The 21,278-nt window shown below is 46.1% G+C and overlaps 4 protein-coding genes and 2 non-coding genes across 10 annotated transcripts; 2 read left to right on the forward strand and 4 right to left on the reverse strand.

Moving 5' to 3' along the window:
* Positions 1–477: 477 nt before the first annotated feature.
* LOC6506123 (actin-interacting protein 1) lies at positions 478–4,124 on the forward strand. Its single transcript, XM_001958468.4, has 7 exons — positions 478–646; positions 965–1,086; positions 1,468–1,558; positions 1,767–2,030; positions 2,101–3,155; positions 3,214–3,364; positions 3,680–4,124. Exons 1-7 carry the CDS (start codon positions 613–615, stop codon positions 3,787–3,789), a joined length of 1,827 nt encoding a protein of 608 aa, XP_001958504.1. The 5' UTR covers positions 478–612; the 3' UTR covers positions 3,790–4,124.
* Positions 4,086–11,442, reverse strand: LOC6493821 (protein bric-a-brac 1). Of its 5 annotated transcripts, none has more exons than XM_032454700.2 (5): positions 11,212–11,442; positions 8,808–8,987; positions 7,898–8,221; positions 6,232–7,277; positions 4,086–5,387 (listed from the first exon to the last, which is right to left on the reverse strand). In XM_032454700.2, the coding sequence occupies exons 2-5, from the start codon at positions 8,955–8,957 to the stop codon at positions 4,946–4,948; spliced, it is 1,962 nt and encodes a 653-aa protein (XP_032310591.1). In that variant the 5' UTR covers positions 8,958–8,987; positions 11,212–11,442; the 3' UTR covers positions 4,086–4,945. The 5 variants fall into 5 exon arrangements, with proteins under 5 accessions (XP_032310591.1, XP_014764547.1, XP_044570805.1 ...); XM_014909061.3 differs by having other exon boundaries at positions 11,317–11,441; XM_044714870.1 differs by lacking the exon at positions 11,212–11,442 and adding an exon at positions 10,951–11,191.
* Positions 11,443–12,034: 592 nt separating this feature from the next.
* On the reverse strand, positions 12,035–12,827 carry LOC6493820. The gene has a single exon (XM_001958466.3). The coding sequence runs from the start codon at positions 12,787–12,789 to the stop codon at positions 12,211–12,213; it is 579 nt and encodes a 192-aa protein (XP_001958502.1). The 5' UTR covers positions 12,790–12,827; the 3' UTR covers positions 12,035–12,210.
* A 1,277-nt stretch (positions 12,828–14,104) lies between these two features.
* LOC6493819 (protein kinase 4) lies at positions 14,105–20,464 on the reverse strand. Its single transcript, XM_001958465.4, has 3 exons — positions 20,024–20,464; positions 15,473–16,124; positions 14,105–15,396 (listed from the first exon to the last, which is right to left on the reverse strand). Exons 2-3 carry the CDS (start codon positions 16,111–16,113, stop codon positions 14,610–14,612), a joined length of 1,428 nt encoding a protein of 475 aa, XP_001958501.1. The 5' UTR covers positions 16,114–16,124; positions 20,024–20,464; the 3' UTR covers positions 14,105–14,609.
* Trnav-aac lies at positions 18,231–18,303 on the forward strand. The gene has a single exon. It is a non-coding gene; the product is annotated as a tRNA-Val (tRNA).
* Trnav-aac lies at positions 19,043–19,115 on the reverse strand. Its single transcript has one exon. It is a non-coding gene; the product is annotated as a tRNA-Val (tRNA).
* Positions 20,465–21,278: the final 814 nt, after the last annotated feature.

Genomic DNA, 21,278 nt, shown 5'->3' on the forward strand with positions numbered 1-21,278 from the left:
ACTAGAATCAATTTTATTCTTTATTTAAAGTTCAACTGATTGATGGCAGAAAAATATATGTACAATATATATACAATATACTACAATATAGGGGAGCAAGAAATTTATGTCAAAGGAATTGAGGGAAAAGAAATATAGATGAGATCTGGCGAGTCCAAGTGTGGATGATGGTGCGTAGGTACAAAACTATCAAGGTACATATTTGAAGGTACAGAAGTGTGGCTACACTAAATTATATTAACAGTGCTGCCAACCCTCGCTATAATTGAGCCCAGAAAACAAAAAACTAAATAAAACTAGTCCTGATAAAGAAAAATGGCCTGCAATGTAGCTTAATATTTTCTTAACTTTTAAAAAATTTCATAATATTCGACATTTTTGGTACTTAAATTCCACATTTGAAAGCATAAGGTAGCCACTAAATAAAATAGCCAAACAAGCTTTAGCTATTTCTAACGGTTAAAAAAGCTAACTTGTACGGAGGAAAAGCTGAGTTGGCAGCACTGTCTGGCAGCACTGCGCCTTGAACTCGGTGTTTTCATTTCCCGGCGAAAATTCGCATTTATTAATAACATTTAAAAATCTCCAGCGCAGAAGATCGGATCACAAGCAATGGCGCAACCTCAGCCCCCGGCCTACGAAAACAGTGAGTTGGCATGCAAGAATAGTTGCCGGCATGGTATATAGACTCCTATAGACTGCATTGAAGAGAAAAGAGAAGAAAAGAAAGAAGGGGATGAGTCAACAAGCGAAAACGGTAAAAGCTTAAACCACCGCCGGAAGCGCCGAGATTATGCCCATAAATGGGCACCCATTGCTCGATGGGGCAGTTGGTGGGGGCAGGGGCCCCACTCCCGTAAAAGAACGGTCTATGCCGCACCCATTTTTTTGCTTCCACGACTCCTTCGCGTTATCTGCAGTTGGCTCTTTGTCTAATCGCCGTATGTGGCGGCTCCCTTTCCAGAAAATATCTACGCAACGCTGCCGCGCACCCAACGGGGCCAACCCATTGTGCTGGGCGCCGATCCCAAGGGCAAGAACTTTCTCTACACGAATGGAAACTCCGTGATCATCCGGAACATCGAGGTAAGCTGATATTGTGCAGCTCCTGCCATAATCTGTGGCCGCTCCAAATGGCGTTTTATTTTTGGACAGTTGCAGTTTCTGGTGTTTTTCCTTCCGACCGAGTGTGTGTGTGTTTGTGTACGTGTTGTTTTTCCTCTGGCTGCTGGCTGCTGGCAGCTGTTCTATATTTATTTTTAAATAGCCATTCCACAGGCCGACCGGCCAAACATCCACACACACATAGCCGGTCTGAGAAATTTCTTGTGCCTGTTTGCTGCCCACGCATCATCATTTATGGATGATGATCGCCGGGCGATTCGAGCACAATTTCTGCTGTCACAGGAATCAAACCAGCTTGTAGGAGTATCTTTTAGACTAACCCCCTTGTTTTCCGCCCCAAAGAACCCAGCCATCGCCGATGTCTACACGGAACACTCATGTGCAGTGAACGTGGCCAAGTACTCGCCCAGCGGATTCTACATTGCATCTGGTGGTAAGTTTTGCACTACAATTTCACACTTCGCGTCTTCGGCACGCAGCGGAGCATGCAGAAGCCATACCAGAGCCAAATCGTGACCACCATGAGTCACAGCAGTGCCTGCTATTAAGATTTCCATATTAGGAGGTTTTTTTTTTATCTTATCTGTGGTTTTGGCTCGATTGATTCAGAATTTTATTCACCGGTTCTCTGCAATCCACAGACGCCTCGGGCAAGATTCGTATCTGGGACACTGTCAACAAGGAGCACCTGCTCAAGAATGAGTTCCAGCCAATTGCAGGACCCATCAAGGACATCAGTTGGTCGCCGGACAACCAACGTATCGTCGCCGTGGGCGAGGGACGTGAGCGGTTCGGTCATGTCTTCATGTCCGAAACTGGTACTTCCGTGGGCGAGATCAGCGGACAGTCAAAGTCGATCAACTCTGCGGACTTCCGGCCTGCCAGGCCATTCCGCATCGTGACTGGTAAGTATTCCACGGGCTGCGTTCGCCAACCATGCGGTGTTTCATCCTTATTTTTATTTACGCTTTGCAGGCAGCGAGGACAACACGACTGCCGTGTTCGAAGGACCTCCATTCAAGTTTAAGATGACAAAGCAGGAGCACTCGCGATTTGTCCAGGCCGTGCGATACTCGCCAGACGGCAAGTTCTTCGCCTCGGCCGGATTCGATGGCAAGGTCTTTCTCTATGACGGAGTGAGCTCCGAGTTGGTGGGCGAATTTGGGTCGCCAGCTCATAAAGGCGGCGTCTATGCCTTGGCCTGGAAGCCAGACAGTACCCAGCTGCTGACCTGCTCCGGCGATAAGACCTGTCGCTTGTGGCAGGTGGAATCGCGTGAACTTGTTGCAGAGTTCGTAATGGGAGCCACCGTGGACGATCAGCAAGTGTCCTGCCTGTGGCAGGGAGACAACCTCATCACTGTTTCGCTGTCGGGTGTGATAACCTACCTCAACGTTGCGGACCCCAGCAAGCCTCTGCGCGTGGTGAAGGGCCATAACAAACCGATAACTGTGCTCGGCCTGAGTGACGACCGGAGCACTATCTACACAGGCAGCCACGACGGTGTGGTGACCAACTGGAATTCGGGCAACGGTACGAACGATCGTATCACTGGCACCGGACATGGAAACCAGATTAATGGAATAGCCGCTTGGGGCGACTTCGTCTACACCTGTGGCATTGACGACAGTCTGCGCCAATTCAGCGTGGAGGGCAATGTCTACACCGACTACGTGGTCAAGCTTAACTGTCAGCCGCGCGGTCTGGCCATCTTGCGCAGCGAAAACATAATCGCCCTAGCCTGTATCAAGGAGGTGACCCTTGTGCAGGATCAGAAAAAGATATTCTCGCTTCCAATCAAGTACGAAGCCAGCTCAATTGCTGTCAACGCTGACACCCACGATGTCGCCGTCGGAGGCGATGACCAAAAACTGCATATCTACTCGCTCAAGGCAGGTGTCCTGGAGCCCAAGGTTGAGCTGGATCACCTGGGGGCCGTGACTGATGTTTCCTACTCGCCAGACCAAAAGTATCTGGTGGCTTGTGACGCCCATCGCAAGGTCGTGCTCTACTCTGTAGAGGAATACAAGGTAGGATATCATCGATAGAGTCATTTTCGTTATCTAATGGCTTGTCGTCCTCTTTCAGCCTGCCCACAACAAGGAGTGGGGCTTCCACAGTGCTCGCGTGAACACCGTGGCCTGGTCGCCAAACTCGCTGCTGGTGGCTAGTGGATCGCTGGACACCTCAATCATCATTTGGTCTGTGGCCAACCCGGCCAAGCATACTATCATAAAGAGTGAGTAAACGCTTGTTTTCGCCTTTGTTTCTGTAAGAGTATCGAGTTAAATGGTAGGGCTGTGAATATAATTGGGAGTTCCGCATAACTTGTATAAGTATATTAGTCACTAAGCGTCTGATGACTAGGTTTATTGTTTGAAATTATTTCAAAGTTTCAATACTTCATCAGGCATTGTTTCCATTGTGTTATTACATGACTACAATTTCTAGAAAATCAAAACTGATGTTTAGATGCAAAATAAGGATGGGAATCTATAAGACTCTGAATTGATTTAATAATTTACTAATCATATTATCTTTTTGCACATTTAAGATGCGCATCCGCAGTCGCAGATCACTCGACTGGTCTGGCTGGACAACAACACTGTGATCTCAACTGGCCAGGACTGCAACACCAAGGTGTGGCACGTGGAAACTATCTAAGAGTCGGCGCCGAGAGAACCATTTTATACTTATCCAGGGGAGCAGCCAGCAGCCCCCTGGCTTCAATTCATTTAAGTGCAAGAGTTTACATTACCTATTTATGTCTTTAGTCCCGCCCGTCATGTCATGTCTCTACATTTAAGCCCAAAGTGTTTACTAATCATCATGCAGTGGATATCAATATCTTCAGCCCTCTATCATTTGCTACTGCGTTTTCGCAAATATATTTTCTACTATTTGAGCTAAGAACTAAGACGAAAACGCAACCACATGCAAGGTACGTCCGCGTACGCAAATTATTGTATTATGAAGTGAAATATATTAGTTTTGGCATATGTCCTGTTGTTTTGTCATTCCCGCCGCCCGATAGGAGAGCACTGTTCTGGCTTCTTAACAATTTATTTCATTTAAAATGTTGTTTTGGCTTTTTAGGTCTTCACCCTGTCTTTTTGTGTGCAAGTGTGTGCGTGTTCTGGTGTATAATTACAATATTTATAAAAACGTTGCTTAATTTACTAGAATGTGTGGGTTTATGCGTGTGATAAAGCGGAAGGTAGTTGCAGCTTGCAGATTGAGAGCCTCGGAGGTGCTACAGCCCAAGGAGCAAGGAGCCCAATGTGCCCGGATCGGCTGGGCCGTCGTCCTTTGGGCGCCCAACGCATTCTGGGCAAGCATCGGCTCTGTGAGTTAAGAACTTAAATTTGTGCTAGAAATAGATACATAAATTAAGATAGCTTAGAAGGCGCTCGCACGAGTGTGTGTGTGTAGAAGGTGAGAAACGAATTGCGCTAATTATCACAGCCGGGTCTAAGACGTTGGTTTCGGTGGGGCTAGGAGGTTGTCATTGGTGCTGGGGGCCACTGGCTGGGGGCTCTGCTAAGAGGCCGAAGCCTGGTACTGGAACTGAAGCCTTCACGTGCAGAATATTTAATTCTGCAGAATTTAAATCGGAATCCTGACGACTAGCTGTTTTCATTAGTTATCAAGATCAAGGCTTCGGAAGATCCGTGTCTGCGAATGGGTCGGATTGCAGGAGGAGCTGCCTAGTGTGCTCCCAACGCCAATTCAGTTGCTTGTGTGTGGGCGGACGTGTTCTTTGTATCTGTGTGCTTGTGAGTGCGGTGAATTGAACAATTCAAATTTAAATATATTTCCCTTAGGTAGTCGCAGCCGGCGTCTCAATGCCTGCCGCCGCTCCGTTGCTGGCGGGAGGCGGCTCCCGCTCCACCTTGATGTCCAGTGGCGCCTCATGGCCCAGGTCCAGGGACGCCCCTGAGGCTGGCGAGGATTCGGCCACCGCCACAGCAGCCGCGGCTGCAGCCATATGAAACTGGTTCGGCAGGAAGAGGTAGGGATTGCCTCCCTCCTGACCAGCACTCGCCGCACCCGCCCCTGCTCCGCCCGACCCTCCGCTGGTCATTGTGTGGCTGGGCATCTGCAGGGGCGTAACCGTGGGCGTTGCACCTGCCGGCTTTGAGACGCGCTTTCGCCTTGCCTCGTTCTCGCATGGCGATGGCGCTCCCGGGTGTCGATAGCTGACGTGCTTCCGTAGGGCGTCCTTGCTGCGGGACACGTGGGAGCAGACGTTGCATGCGTACCTGTAGGCGAAAGCAAAAAAGTCCTAAGTTTCCTCATTTATTACACGTTGCACTCGAATTTGTCTTAAATAAACTTACTATTCTTTTAAAAACTATTAAACCCCTCGAATTTAAATGTAAAATCCTTTAATCTAGATTTTTATATTCAAACACGGATTCCTAGTCAGAATTTCAAATACATTAATATGAAACTAATTACAATTCCTCAAGCTACTACCATCAAAAACATAAAATTTTTAAATTTGGCAATTCCGATTTTTCAGATATGCTTACATATCTTGGGAACTTAAATTCAACAGAGTTGGATAGATGCTTTTATTGAAACTTTTAACAAAAAATGCGTGTTAATCATTCAATATAAAACTGTGTCTAATCATATATATTTTTTATTAGGATTATAGCTATGTGAGATAGCCCTCAGCTCGTAAAATATTCCAATTTGGGTAGCCTTGCAAAGGGTATTATAATTTTGGTCAAAACCGTGCAACGCTGTGAGTGAGACACCCCGACCAATAAAGTATTCAAATATAGTATCAGGATCACCACCCGAGTCGATATTTTTGTGCTTGAAAGGTTTGGACATTCTATAGAAAGGGGATCAGTAATTCTAATCGGTCCATCATATCCTATATCCAATATACACCTTTTAATAGAAACCGCCATTAAACTGCAAGGGTATATTAGCTAGGCTCCCATTAAAGTATGCTTTCATTTCTTGTTTATAGGAACTGTCTTGCTCGGCTTCTTGACATTTATGCCTAAAACAGGCTGCTTGCTTTAGGATATTTGGGCTAACTTAGACTATATTGAAAATCCTGCTTAGCCAGTCGCAGTAGATACGCACCGTACATTCTGATGGGTCTCCAGGTGGACGCGAAGGTTGTATTGGTTGCTCAGCTGCTTGTGGCAGATGAAGCACGTGGCATAGAGCTTCGAGTTGGAGGGCGGCTTGATGGCGGCGGGCGGTAGCGGCTTGTCGCGGTCGGCGCTCAGTGAGAGCAGGTTCGGCTCTGACTTGGCGCTGACCAACGCCATTCCGCCAGCGGCCGCCGCTGCTGCCGCGGCAGCCGCCTCCCGCTGGTACTGCTCGATGTGGAGCTGCAGCTTGGCGTGATCCTCCGGCGATATGTAAGGCGTGGGTGGTGCTCCTTGGGGATGGTGCATCTGGGACGCCTGCTGGGCTGGCGTGGGGGTGGCGGCGGCGCTGTAGAGCGGTGGCTTGCTGCTGTACAGGTGGCCGGTGGTCAAGGGGGTGGGGTAGCTGGCGGAGGAGCACTTCACGACCGGTAGCTGAGGCGAGAAGTGTGCCATGGCCGGTGGGGCCAGGGTGACCGGCGAGGTGGCCACTATAGGGTGAGGATTGGCGCAGTCGGATGGCGACTTGCTGCTGCTGTTGGTGCCCGCGGTCTTGGGGCCCTTACCGGGGGTCTTGTCCATCCTGCGCAGCTCCTTGGGAGGACTGCTGCCTTTAAGCCGCTTTGCTCCGAAGCCGTCCACGTCGTCATCCTGGATTCCGCTCTGGTAAAGCTGGTACTGCTGCTGGTACTTGGCCAGCAGCTCCGTGGTCTTGTTCAGCGCCGTTTGGGAAAAGTTGAGGGGCTGGGGTAGCAGGCTGGGGTAGAACTGCAGCGACTTAAAGAGGTTCTCTAGGGGAGTGTTGCCCATGCCCGCCGCGCCCACCGATCCCAATTTGTTGGCCAGAAGGGGCGTATTCAGTGCTGGACTCGGCAGATGCGGCAGGGGAAGGCCCATGCTCGGAGTGGGGGTGTGCGAGGGGGTGGGTGTGGGCGTGGGCGCCGGTGAGGGCGTGCTGGGACGCTCGAACTCTGAAGATTTCTCGTTCAAAGATTCCATGTAGGAGGTGGCTCCGGTCCTCGATGTCTTCGGCAGCTAATGAAAACAAAATTGAAATTTGAAGGATAAATATTAAATGAATAAGAATATGAAGAAATGGTAATTATTCTATTTTAAGGAACGTAATAAAAACATAGTTTTTTCAAAAATGAAAATTGTTTCAATGGATTATCCGAAAAATACTCTAGTAAAATAAAATATGAAAATAAATGAAATATTATGAAATTTTTGAAAAAAAACAAAATTTGAAAAATATTTTTGAAAAATTCAAAATTTTAGGTCGATTTGGCAAAGGCTTTTTTAATGAGTTTAAAATAATATTGGGACTAGCAGGAAAGATAAACCCTTTAAAAGGGTTTTTCTCAAAATACCTTTTTTTTTAACTGGAAACAAAGAATGTATATTCAATTATATTTATACAGATTTAAAAAAAAAATAAAAAAAAAATTAAATAATCCTTTCTTGGTTTTTGCTATTTTCTTGGTTTGGATTTCGAAGTTTTTGGACAAATTACTATAAGTTGCATAGATAAACAGCAGAATTTGAACGAAAACCAAAAAGTTAAAAAAATTTTGGAAAAAAGGTCAGTATGAGATCTTAGATCTGAATTTGGGTTTTAATACCTTCGGTACCTTCGGCGAATACTTGAAACTCACATTGTTATTCTGGACATCGGCCAGGCCCTTGATGCCCAAAGTCTCCGCCAGATTGAGCAGCGTGGGAATCTGCTCCTCGTACACGTTCACCTCTCCGGAGTACATGAAAGTGAGCAGGGCGGCAATTGCCCCGAAACTGGCTCCGGGTATGATGATGACTGGGTGATTGCTCGCCTCTAGGGCCCGGAAGATCTCCATGAAGAAGCTGCTGCAGGCGCTCAGGACGACGCGGTGAGCCCGAAGCTGGCGACCCTCCGCAGAAATGGTGACGTCCGTGAGATGGGACTGGTCCAACAACACCGGCAGGGTGCTAAGCAGGCTGGTCTGGAAGGGATCGACGGCGCAGATGGAAGAGAGAAGAGAAGCGCTTTAAGTGGGTCACCCAATCGTAAAAATACACTTGCCCGGGAAGGGAGACGCTCTGTGCTTGGATGCAGCTGCTCGCCAACTTTGGTACTTACTCTCAGTGGAAATTCTTTGGATTTGGCAAATGCATGACTTTTTCAATTATTACCACAGACCCCCGGCTCTGCCGCTGGGAGAACCTAGGTGTCCACCGAAATTTTGCTATTTTGGACAGCCCCTTCCCCAGCCGCCACTGCCCCACCCTTTGGGCAGCCTCCGTAGTAAACATCGAAGCGAAAAGTGTCACTATATGAAAGTGCGGAAAACTATGTGTGAATCTGTTCGTAGAACGTACGCCTGGATGTGTTTGGATAGATGAATCCTATATATAGACGGGCGACATTTCGGTGGCTCGCTCGCTTCAGTGAACGGTGACCAGTCCAGTTCGATGACGAGGCCAAGCCCCTAGCCTCTACCCCTAGCCCCTATCCCCAGTTAGCTCCACAAAAATCGACTCTCTGACAACACCGCCGATCGGGGGCAGATTATCTCTGGGGGTGCTCACCTGATGATTGTGCCACCGGAGGCAGAACTGCTGCTGGCTCTCATTGTGCTGCAGCTGCTCGAACTGACTGAGCTGGTTCAGCTGATTGGTGTGACTTGGCTGCAGGGGCTGGTGCGGCTGTCTGGTATTGGTGCTATTTACATGTTCCATAATTCATCTGGGTTGGATCGCATGGACCAGCTGCAAAAGACGGGAAGTTCAATTAGTGGACCGGCGGCAATGTTTTCATTTGTGTCTTGGGGATGTCAGGGAGGTAAACAGAATCTTTCGCGAGAGCCCACTCAGTTTTGTTTTGGTTGATCATAATTTGTTTGTTTGCGCTTGGGTTTGTTTATTTGTTGGGTGTTTTGTCACTCGCGAACACGCTTTTCGTCCCGCTTCGCTCCTCAGCTCCTCGATAAACTATAATGGTTGATTTGTGGTTGTGGCCAACGTGGCGTATACGTATTATTGCCAGCCCTCTATGCAGTAATTACTCATACGCCGGGGTGGACCGCGGCCGCCCCTTCTCCCAGGGGACAGATGGCCTTCCCCGGTGGGTCCTCAGCTAGGTGCCGGGGAGCATTCCTTGGACAGAGCTGCCTGTCAGCGATTCGTTAGCCAAGTCAACATTCGCCCAGCGGTCGGGCAGCTCGGACATCCCAGACGAATCTAGATTACAGCCAAGACGCACACCACCGAGCGGGTGCAGGCGGCCAGAGCAGGGCGATGTGTGCGCTCTTGCTGGCAATTAAATTAAATTCATTTAAATAAAATAAGTTCTCCTTGGCTGCTGTGGGTTTCTGGGTGCACTATAAATTTGGCACTTTCCATTGTTCGCATCTTTATAGAGCGCGGCCGGGAGGCGGTGGCCACAATCATCACACTTTTGTCCGAGGGCTATTTTTAAGACGCCAGACCAAGAGTCGCTGCAGAGCTTGCTCAGTCTATGCTGCACTGCCGCCCATTGGAGGCCCCCCAACTACAAGCGAACCCAGCCAAGGCAACCGAATGCAAACCACAAACAGCAATGTGACAAGTCCGAGTCCGAGTCCGTGTCCGTGTCCGCAATTGTGACCGTATTGGTGTCCGTGTCCGTGTCCGTGTCCGTCTCCGTGTTTTTGTCTGATGCCCAAGGCACCTAGCAGCCAGGCTAGCCCAGCGTGTGATTGTTGTTTGTATTGCCTGTGCTGCCGCTGGTGCTGCCGCTGCCGCTACCGCTGCCACTGCCACTGCCGCTTGAGACGGACGGAATTTTCTTCATTCCATTATGCATGCGCTGCGGCAGAAATCGCATCTAAGCATTTCTCTATTGAGAGACGATGGATGGGATGGGATGGTGGAGGTCGGCTGATGGGGTACAATGGATGCTGGGTATTGGATGGGATGGACACATGGGGATGGAGGACAGAGGGCCGGGGAGGGGGTGGCTGCGGCGGCGGCGCGGCCTTTTTGGCGCTCGTTCACACAAGAAAGTGTCGTGACAGTCAGGCAGGCAGGCAGGCAGGCAGCCTTCTTTTCCGTAACTCTTTGGTATTTTGTTTAGTTTTTACTTGATTTTCCGAAATTAGTTTTTCAGCCTTTCTTCTTCTTCTTGCATATGTAGCAGTTGCTGTTGTTGTAGTTGCTGTTGCTGTTGCTGCCGCGTTTTAAATAGCCATCCAAAAAATAAAGATCTGTGCTAAACGCTCTCGCCAGGCTGTCTATTTTGATTTGTTGTCCAAGTGCCTGGCTCTTGTCGACCCAACAATCCATTCCATCGCACTTTGCAACCGCTTTCGTGGCCACTACTCATTTGATGCGTAATATTCCACACATAATCACTCATACGCCTCTTTGGACGGCCATAAACTGCCCCTCCACGGGCCTCGGCCAAAATATTAGATTCCTAAGCCTTCTTCGCTGATCTTCTTGTTGTTCAACTTTCATCTCTTCCATGAACTGCTGCCGCCATAAATTGTCACCGTTTGTTGTTGAATTTGAATTAGAATTTGAATTTGAATTTGAATTTGAATTTCATCCGCCTGACCAGTACGTATATGTCGCAGTGATTCACGCATAATCCAGTGGCCCAGCACCGTCCCAGGGAGTCTAATTATAGAGGCTAGAGGCTAACCCTTACGACCGAGGATGTTTATCCGCTTCTTCAATATTAATAGAATACCCGTGCCGGCCATCAAACTGTCGTTCCTCCAACTTATGTTTTATGTAGTGCTTTTATGAGGCGCGGCTATTTCGGCCACGGATTTGGCGATGGCTTCGGCGGTAGGACTCCTGCGCACACTTCTCGGTCGACATTATACAATTTACTTGAAACCGAATTCACTTAGCTCTGTTTTCACTCGGGTCTCTCTCAAAGCATCCTTCACATTCTTGTTTTTTTTTGCTACTTGATTTTGTTTTCTGGTCACATGTGTGTATGTACTGTGTTAGTGACGATCCCCCTGGTGAAATGTGAACGCGCCCGTTACGAATTTTCCGCTTCAAGATTTCAAGAGTTCTAGATCTCGGCGGCGGGTCGAGCGCGCACCTTTGTTAACCGTTTGCTGCTCGCATCTGAAATGAAAAAATCCGAAAATGTTTCAATTCTTTCGGTTTAGTTGGAGATTTTCTATTTTTCGAATGTCCATCTCTTGACAATTTTCCTCTATCTCATGCTCCTCCTGTTGTTGCTATTGCTGTTTCTGGCTGCTGTTGCTGGTGGTATTGCTGTATGCTGGCATTTGTTTAGCCGATTCGAATTTGAATTTGGCTCTCGCAGCTTCTCGCCGACATTTGTCGCCCAATTCCATGTTCTTTAATTAATGAGCAGGCAGCCACGAGAAGAGCAATCTCGCCAGTTTTGTACTTCGCGTCCCGACTTTCGGCCGAATTAATTGGCCGCCCCGCAGCCAGTTAATCAAAACATTTGTTGGTGGCAACTCATCAGCAGGGCATCAGGAACTGCCCGAGACACAATTGACATGGCCAACACCGCATTCGTTGCTCTGTGTGTGCCTGGTGTGCATTATTAATTTGCAATAAAATGTGGAAGAGGCGACAGTCACCTCCGCCGCCGCCGCCGCCGCCGCCGCCGCCACTCGAAAGTGTGTGCCGAAAATAAATTCATACCTGCGCCTTGGATTTGAATTATGCCTGACAAATACAAATGGAACCGCCAGATGGAAACGGAACCTGCCGCCGAGGGGCAGCCGGGGTCCATTCGGGCACCCAGCACCCAGCACCTTCATTATGCACTTTTCAATTCATTAAAATGCCACAAATACTTATTTATTATTGTCATTTGTGTGCGCCTCTATTTGGGTTAGCAGTGCCGCTGCTTGGAGGCTGCGAATACCACAGCCCAGAGATCCCCACCCGGGTCAATCCCATACATACATACTACATACATATGCACTGGCATATGCATCTCTAAATTCAAGACCTACAAACTAAAGCAATTGGCTTGTGCCTTTGGCCGGCACTGCTCCGTGGGGGAGTCCCAGCCGTAGTCGTAGGGACACCGCACTATGGTCAGGTAGCCGCCCACGCACCGGTAGAAGTACTCGCAGCGCTGGGGATGGGGGTGGACGGAATCCCTGTTGGAATCGCAGTGGGGACGAGTTCCGGCTGGACGGGAAGGGAGAGGAGCAGCAGCCGTTGTGTCAACTTCTGGGATTGTTGGGGATAGCGTGGGATCGGGAGTAGAGGAAGGCACGACTACCTCCTCTGCTTCTGGCTCAACTACCTCCTCCGCCTCTTCGGTCTCCAAGCCCTTGAGACACACTCCAGCGTCGTCAAAGACGCACTCCTGGGTCTTGTCGTCAAAATACGTATCCTCCGGGCAACTGTCGCGGAAGGAGTCCTCTCCGTTGCAGTAGATGTAGGCGGCGCAGTCGTCAATGGTCATCACGAAGGTGTCAGGTTCCGCATTCGCACACTGCGAGAACTCCTCCGCTCGGTTGCCGATTGGCCAGCAGGCCAGGATCATCAGGCAGAGCACAGTTTGTCGTCCAAACGCCATCGTCAAAGTCGATTGTCTTTCTCTGTTGATGCTCCAGCGGCTTTTTATGGCAATTTTCAAGGCTGTCGATGAGCTCTTATCGCCACTTATGGCTGATAGGCGTGGCAATACACACTTGCCAATTTGTTTCTTACCTCCATAATATGTCAAGGTCGTACGTTGGCACATTTTTGAGATAATATCATACCAGCAGCCACTCTATCTCTAAAAATGTATGTTTTTAATTATATTTTGTATTTTGCATGCTGTGATTTGTAAACTGTTCCTACTGTTTCTTTTATAAAGAACTCAAGTTAAGATCTCACAATTTCCCTTTAGTGGTTTCCTAACTGCTAAAGTAGTGGAATTTTAAAATACAAATTTTAAAATCCATTCCCAATAAAAAGGGCTTTTGAAAACAGCACGGGATCAATATTTGTTTAGACCTCTAGATCCCAGCTTTTACCAGTTTTCACCACTCTCAATAGATTATAATATTATAATTAACAAGGAAGGAAAGCTAACCTTGCGGTTAAGTTAAGTGCATATATGCTTATAAGTTGGCCGATCCCTTTGACAATTTCACTATTAAATTAATTTAAAAACAAATGTTTGAAGAAGTCCCAAGCATCTTAAAAAATACCAAGCTTGTGTCATTTCCGCTAGTTGAGGTCTATGGCAGCTATTGTACATAGTCCTTATGAAAGTTGAAAAATCTTCTAGCCCAAAGTCCCAATTTTCTAGCTTAAAAAACTCCAAAACTATGTCATTGCCTATAAAGCAGTTATATGACAGCTATATGATATAATCGAACGATCCTTATCAAATTAGGTAGATTTGATTCGATTTGGATGGTTTAAAGTTGATAGCTTTAAAACTGAGAAACATGCGCATATCGGCTCAGGAGGTGATCCTGATAAAGAATATATCTATTATTCTTGTATATACATTATGCCCTTTTTCCATACTATGTGTCCTTCACTGTGCGGGTATAAACAGGAGTTTATTTTATAAAATAACTTTGAACCAAGCCAGTTTTCGTATATTTTAAAACGCGGATGAATGATTGAACAAAGTTTTAAAATATTTAACTGAATTTATTACCATGCTGAAACCAGTCAAGAAAAATAATTTAAGTTAAGAAAGTAAAAAAATAAAATATACTGAATTAAAAAACAAAAAGCATTTAGGTAGATAAAAAAAATTGATGTAACTGATTTTAATATTGATACTGAAACTATTTAGGAGGTACTGGTGTGAATTACCGTATAAAATATGTTTTCTGTTATTTTAAAGAATATAATAGTTTATATATTTAAAGAAAAAAACAACAAGCTTACTTTTGTAATTTTCTTGTTAATCGTTTTATTGAATATGTATTTCATTCACATAATATATAGCATTCGGCTTGGTAGTTGAATGCGCCTATGATTTGTTTATTTGATTCTTAGGTATCCTCTAATGCTGTTAATGCGATTACTCCTGTTTGTTAGTCTAAGTTTATTTCTCGTTGCATTGGCTTGCTTGTCGTCGCTAATGGTTCAAAGTACGGTCATTATAGCTTATGAATATTGATCTCTTGAGCATATCACAGAACAAAAATGACAGTAGAAGAAGACGTGTTCGGGTCAAGTGGGAGAGTGACTGGAATCTAGTTCGGAGCTTAGAAGTGTAAATATTTTACTCGGAGCTTAAAATTAAATATTCGTGTATGCGTATATGTATTCCTGATATATAACTATGCCGTGTAAATGTTCATACAAAATGTGATATTCTTTTAGAAAAATACTGAGCAAGAGTATTTGGCATTGGGTATCTACTATCCCGACTTTCCGCGGAGCCTAGACGAGAATCTTGTCGTAGGACGGGGGAGGCGACTCGTCCAGCGGCAGCTGTTTCCCCAACGCCCCTGACGTCTGCTCCGGCAGCAAGATGGCTATATGGTAGGGAGGCGGACCAGCCGCGGCCACCGCAGGGTCCCCAGAGACCCCCTGCCGCTCCTCCAGATACCGCACGTCGCTCATCTCCAACAAGCAGCCGGCCGCTGGGGTCCCATCCTCACCTGACCCACGTCTCGCCCCCGGGATGCCGCGGCTGTGGCACACTGCCGCTCGACCCTCAGCGCGGCCCGAGCTGGAGAGCAAGCCTTTGGGGATGCGGCAAAGACTGACCAGGCAGGCGGCCAGGAAGAAGGTGGCCGAGAAGGCGCAGAAGATTACCACCTCCAGGCCGGTGCCTTGGTGGTCGAAGTAGAACTTGGTTCCCGCCACGAAAACCGAGGCCAGGACCAGAGAGGCGCACATGCCGCACTTCAGGTGGCTGGGCAGTAGCTGGGAGTCCGCGTGCTGGAGCAAGGCGTGGTGCTGCTGCTGCAACTGATTGCTGTGCGTCGTCTGCGGCACGTTTTGGGCAATTGCCGTCGATCCGCTCGACCCGATCGGTGCAGATGCTGGAGTCGGCGATACTGCCACGGTGGCAGGATGTCGCATATTGCTGTTAGAGTTGTGGCGACGGGGCGTGGCATACGCGGCATTTGATTGTCGAGTGTTGCTGCTGGCGCTGCTGATGTAGTTGCTATTGTGCTGCTGGTGAGAGGGGGCGTGATGGTAGGTGCTGTAGGCATCGTCCCTGAGGGGAATCAGAAATATTAGTGGGTCGGTACTTTAAAGTAGGTACTATAAGCAATACGCCCAAGGACACTCACGCATAAACGTTGCCGGAATGTGGCTGCTGCGGTGGCAACGGCTGCTGATGCTGCCTCACAGGCACCGCCATGTTGCCAAACTGTGGGTGGTGGTAGCTGTAGTGTTGGTAGGGCTGGTGTTGCTGCTGCAGCTGTTGGAGCGAATGTTGCTGCACCAATTGTTGCTGGCTCCTTGGCTGGTGTCGCGTGCTGTGCGTGTGGTGGTGCGAGCCACGTGTCACGAGGGGAATGATGGTTCCGCTGCCTGTGAGGACAGCGGCAGAGGATGCGGTTCCGCTGGCGTTGTTGTTGTTACTGGCAGTGGCTGTTCCGGTGGTCGTCAAATGGCTGCTGCCCATGCTGGCATTGTTGTTGTTGCTGGTGCTGGTGCTGGAATGTTGTTGCAACAGGTTCTGCTGCTGGCTGTGGAGTAAGTTATTGTTGCCATACTGGGACTGGCGGCTTGTGCCCGGCTGGTGGAGATCGTAGGGAGTCTGGGGCAGGGCGCGGTGCACTGCGGGCTGGCTGCTGCAACTGGTGGTCTTGCTTCGCCTTGGCGGGTGGGCGTAGCTGAGACCTCCTCCGGCGTGCGAAAGGGAGGCCGCCACTCGGGAGCGCCCGAACCCGCACTGCTGCGAGCGCTTGTCAATCCAGAAATGCATCGCGAATCCTCCTGCAAGGCGTTAAATATTCGTCATCAATATTTACTAAATAGATGAACTTATAATATAAACTCCAAAAAAGGTCTTTTATTTATTTTATTTTTTAAGGAACTTCAAATGGTAATGTTCGCCAGATAAGGATTATTTATTTGGCAGCTATAGACAGTCGCTTGGGGCAACCTGCAGGTCATAGTCATAATGGTTAACTTTTTAAAAAGTGTTTCCTATCAATGAGATTTTTCGGTGCATTCACAGTCAGACAGACAACAGTAATACGTGCAGCAAACTTATTTGAAGTTCAAGCCGTGCGGCGGTAGGATGAGGCACCCCTCGACTAGACAAAGCCCATCTGACTCATTTGGCTTTGTGTCTGCCAGACGGAAGAAAGTCATCCAAACTCGCACTTTACTCTGTTTGTTTCCCGAAAAGCTTCAACAGGAAGCGTGAGCGTCGCCTTCTCTGATGCTGCCGTGCCTCGGTCGCCTTCCTTGTTTGGAAACAATCACTCTGGTCCTTGTGGTCTGGCGCTTCAACCCTCGTCGTGCCTCCCCTTTCGAAAGTGCAACAAGGGACAAAGGTTGTTTGGGCAACTCCCTGCCTGGTCAAGGAACCCGCCAAAGGAGGAAAACATTCGTTGAACGCTTTCACTTCCCGTGTCATTGGCAGCCGCAGGACCCAAAAACACCAAATTCATACCAATTCGCACACAAAGAGTCCTCTAAGACAGAGAGACAGGAAAGAAACCATGAAAAAGGTAGATTTTGCTGTCATTTCATTTTTTATAGGTTTTTTTAAACAAAGACACAAGAACTTGTGCAAAAATCCCATAAATATTTGTACTATTTGTTGCTGGGGACTCCAGCCTGGAGTATACTTTTTGAAAATCTTTTTCGGATTCTTGGGCTGAGAATGTAAAATGTTTATTAAGAATTAGATCGAGCATCATAATAACATTATTTATAAATTAATAGCAAAGAAGAGGAAACATAAATCTATTTTTTTCCATAACGTATTTACAAAAATACATAAAATATGTCCTATATTAAATGGAACTAAAGGTAAAGAATTTAAATGGTAGAGAAGTACCACGGGTTCAAGAACTATTAAAGGATTATGACGTTAGTTCGTCACACTCTCCGCTGAGAGAAATTTCCCACCAAAGCCACGAAGGGCTCCATTGTGCCGGGCGTTTGTTTATGCATGTTTGGTCCCCAACTGGCTTAGCTGGGCGTTGAACTTGCCCCGGGATGGTAGTTGCTTTGTGGTCGCTGCGGTATTAGCCAATCACTAGAAATGCCAAACAGCCCACCGATGGAAAAACAATTTTTTAAATAATCACCCAGGCTTCAGGATTGTGGAACAAAAAAAAACACTCTGGGTAAACATGGTCCAAGAAATTTCATTAAAGTCTTCGAATAATAAAATCGCTTTAATTCGGGAACTTTCCCGATCTGGCAGCAGGTTCAAAGTTCAACGACTGTGTACGTTTTCGAGAGGAGCCGAGTTACACAACACAATGAAGACACAGAGAAAAGAACTGAGCGCAGAGTGCAAATAAATACCCAAGCTCAAGCCAGAGCAATAAAAATATTTAAACGAGACATTTTGACAACCTTTTGATAGGTTCATTTCGTTTTCATTTCTCGCTTGGCGCCACTCCCATTTCGTTTGAGATGAAACCCTTGCTACCCTCGGTTCGATGAGAATCCTTTGTGTCCCTCGACCACTTCGATGCCATTCAGGAGGTTCAACTCTGCCCCGATAGTGGTCAAGTTTTTGTCGGAGCCCGCATGCAATTCGCTTCTGTTAATCAAAAGATAGAGTAATGGAAATCATAAACAAAATACCAATTAAATAAACACTGCTCACAGGGGCCAATTTTCTCGGGACCCCTAGCATGAAATCCAATATAATTCTTTTATCAGCCCCGCCCCGACACCCATTGACCATCAACAACAAACTGCCCAACCACTCGGCCGCCTTGAAATAGTTGCCCTTTAAATAGACTGACAAGACTTTCAAATTTTATTCACTGAACGAACCAGTTTAATATTTTTGGCCTATTGCTTGTCGGCTATGTGGCTGAAGGTACCCTCGGAGTGTGCATGCTTTCAGCTGTTTCCGTGGTGTAGCGGTTATCACATCTGCCTAACACGCAGAAGGCCCCCGGTTCGATCCCGGGCGGAAACAGGATGATTAATTTTTTTGTATATTTTTTTAACTTTCAATTCTTAAAATTATTGCCTTTTAATAATAAAATTGACTGCATTTTGTAGCATATATTATTACCGGTGACATTTATTTGGGAGTCAGATGGGTAACGCGAAATGTTTGATTAAAAAATAGTTGTACTAAAAGTTAAATTTCTCGTCCTCATCTTAAATGTTAACAAAATTAATGTAATAACTTGGCTGTTTTAAAATTTATTAAAATAATACTAAATAAAATTAACTAAATAATCAAAAATAATAATGTGAAGATATTTTGTAAATAGAGATAAGTTTGAGACCTTTATTAGTTATTAATTATTTTATTAGTTATTTTTCTAGTTATGTTTCACTGAAAAATTTTCAGACATGGTATTTTGTAGGTTGCTTTTGAAATAGAGTTGTAACAAATATAATTTTAAACCTGAAGGCTTAACTTTATTTAAAATTTAAATTTTAAATATATACATATATTTTTTCAATGAAATAATATCGTAAAACCTCCTTACATTTAAAAAAGTATAACACTTACGCCCTATATAATAATTTAATAGTTTTCATAATAGAACGTCCTATAAAACTATAAAAACTATGAGACTCCCAAAAAACTATAACACTTTTCTGAATTTTATTTCAATATTCACTTTAACATCGATTAACATGTTACCTATTTAAAAGATAAATATTTCTCTCCTGTGAAAAAGAAAAAAAATTAATCATCCTGTTTCCGCCCGGGATCGAACCGGGGGCCTTCTGCGTGTTAGGCAGATGTGATAACCGCTACACCACGGAAACAGCTGAAAGCCGTGCGCCCAAAATGCTTACTTTTGCTTGAGCCGAATTCCTTACGGAAAAAACTATTTCAACGTGAAAAGATAAAGCTGAATGTGTCGGGATATACGCACAAGCATATTTATAAATAAAATTGATAGGGAACTTTGAATAAGTGATTAGATTCTGATTTTTCGATTGCATAAAATGCGTTTGAGCCAATGGCTGTTGGTTTTTTGGGAATATAATCACATAAACGTTGCCTAGACAAATGGAATCGCGGAAATTTGTATTATTTATTTTATTTGGGCGGATGTCCGAAAAATTGCTTTTCATGCTATGCCCGATCGCTTCGTAAATGTTTGCTCCAGGCCGCCAGCCATCTATGCGTCATCGAAAAAAGATGCCAAAACAAAACAGAATTTGTAAACTTTAAAGCGCGCCCATCATCCCCATTTTACTCTCACTTGCTGCTTTCGCTGTTAACCTTTGTGCCGCTCCTGCTCTTCGCCGTTCGCTCTGCCATGCCTTGCTGGTTGGCGGGAAGTGAGTTTGTTTCGTTCGCGAGACTGCAGTGGAGGGGTGGCCGGGCTGGCGATTAAATCTGAATAAAGAGTAAGGGCCCGGGGACCGAGCACTGGCGGGCTGGCTGGCTGGCTGGCTGACTGCCTGGCAGGCAGAATAGAATTTCTGTCTCCTCGTCCAAGCCACAAGAATGAAAAAATCCCTGCCCACTTGATGGCGTACGCTGCGTATGAGCAATGCGATGCAATAACTGTATGTATTAAGTACATATGCACTACATAGACGACATATGTACACAATACATACAAAGATTTTATATAAATATGCCTGTATGTATGCGTTTGATAGCTGGTGGGTTGTTTTCAAGTGCATGTCAATTCAGCACCTGATTGTTGGACCTCGTTTACCTGCAGTATTTTCTTAGGATGTCCGAATACTTTTCTTTCAGCTTTTCAATGCCTTCGCCTATTGGCACGTTGCTGTCACGTTTTTTGCGATTGCACACATATTGTCTCTGGCTGGCGATGTTTTTGCAGCTCTGGCAGGAGTCCTTGGGCGCTCACCCGACCCGACAGGACCAGCCAGCTCACTTTGCAAGTAGCGGAGCCACGCGAGAAGTCAATATTTCCGTCAAATCTGGCTTCAAACTCCCACGGACCCTTGAATTCGCTTTAAATTGCAAGTTCCTCGCTACTGTATCTGCTCAGCCTTCCGTGAATAGACTGGCAGTGGAAGGACGGGGATGCAACTCCGATTCCGGACCCGAATTCGATACGAATGTAGCAAGGACTCAAAGCCAACTGAATTGTGAATGCAGCTGGCCAAGCACCGTGCTCGTTTTCACTTTCACGGATTTGGCAGAGACTCTTTGGCCCCCCTCGGCTCACGGTGTTTTCATCAGTGCCGAACTGGAAAAAATGTCGGCGTTCTCGCAGAAACTTTCAATGAAAATGGTAGTTGGTAATTTTAATGGTAATGGTAATGGTAATTTTAAAATATGAATTTTCTTGGAACGATTATTAATTAATTAAGAACTAATAACTATGTTTGAAAGACAAAGATTTTCGGGCAGTGTAAAGTGGGCGAACGAGGCAGAAAGCGTTTTGTTTTTGTTTTCTGTATATTCAGCCGTGTTCTTTTGTTGTTGTAGAAAAGCACAGAAAGCTTCAACGAAAGCTCTCTGTCGCCACAGAACAACAACAATGCTGCTGGTGAAAAAACAATAGCATCGTTTGGTGCATTCTGGAAGGTCTGCGGGAGGATGAATTGGTTTTCGTCTCTGCCAAGGAAATGCCATTTTTGCTTTAACAATTTAAAATCAGGAAAATTTTACCAGGGCTTGTGAAAATGCGTTTAAAAAACAGGTGTTTTCCCACACTGACACTGGTTTTTGAAAGTGAGCGGAAAGTACTTTGCCAAGCTATGGCCACACTACCATGAGAATATGTAAATTGGACTGAGACTGGCGCCAACCGGTAAATTTTACTTTGGATTGGAAATGGAATTAAGATGGCATTATTGTCTCGCACTAGCATAATTGCCACGAATGTTCGGCGGAAAATAATATAGTATACATAGTCGTAGTGATGGCTTTATTCGCAATGCAAAGTTTATTTAAATAATTACTTTATTTTTTTTATTTCTTTTTTATGAAGTGAAATT

The sequence above is a fragment of the Drosophila ananassae genome, chromosome 2R (assembly GCF_017639315.1).
Source record: "Drosophila ananassae strain 14024-0371.13 chromosome 2R, ASM1763931v2, whole genome shotgun sequence".
Lineage (NCBI taxonomy): Eukaryota > Metazoa > Arthropoda > Insecta > Diptera > Drosophilidae > Drosophila > Drosophila ananassae.

What these genes read in the sequence shown, in the direction of transcription:
- LOC6493820 (XM_001958466.3), bottom strand. Translation starts at nt 12,789, where the DNA reads ATGGCGTTTGGACGACAAACTGTGCTCTGCCTGATGATCCTGGCCTGC.
- LOC6493821 (XM_032454700.2), bottom strand. Translation starts at nt 8,957, where the DNA reads ATGGAACATGTAAATAGCACCAATACCAGACAGCCGCACCAGCCCCTG. An exon ending in CCGATGTCCAGAATAACAAT is followed by an intron (nt 7,278 to 7,897) that starts GTGAGTTTCAAG and finishes TGTTTTCATTAG; the next exon opens with CTGCCGAAGACATCGAGGAC. An exon ending in GAGACCCATCAGAATGTACG is followed by an intron (nt 5,388 to 6,231) that starts GTGCGTATCTAC and finishes TTTCGCCTACAG; the next exon opens with GTACGCATGCAACGTCTGCT.
- LOC6506123 (XM_001958468.4), top strand. Translation starts at nt 613, where the DNA reads ATGGCGCAACCTCAGCCCCCGGCCTACGAAAACA. An exon ending in GCCCCCGGCCTACGAAAACA is followed by an intron (nt 647 to 964) that starts GTGAGTTGGCAT and finishes CTCCCTTTCCAG; the next exon opens with AAAATATCTACGCAACGCTG. An exon ending in ATTCTACATTGCATCTGGTG is followed by an intron (nt 1,559 to 1,766) that starts GTAAGTTTTGCA and finishes TGCAATCCACAG; the next exon opens with ACGCCTCGGGCAAGATTCGT.
- LOC6493819 (XM_001958465.4), bottom strand. Translation starts at nt 16,113, where the DNA reads ATGCATTTCTGGATTGACAAGCGCTCGCAGCAGTGCGGGTTCGGGCGC. An exon ending in CATTCCGGCAACGTTTATGC is followed by an intron (nt 15,397 to 15,472) that starts GTGAGTGTCCTT and finishes GATTCCCCTCAG; the next exon opens with GGACGATGCCTACAGCACCT.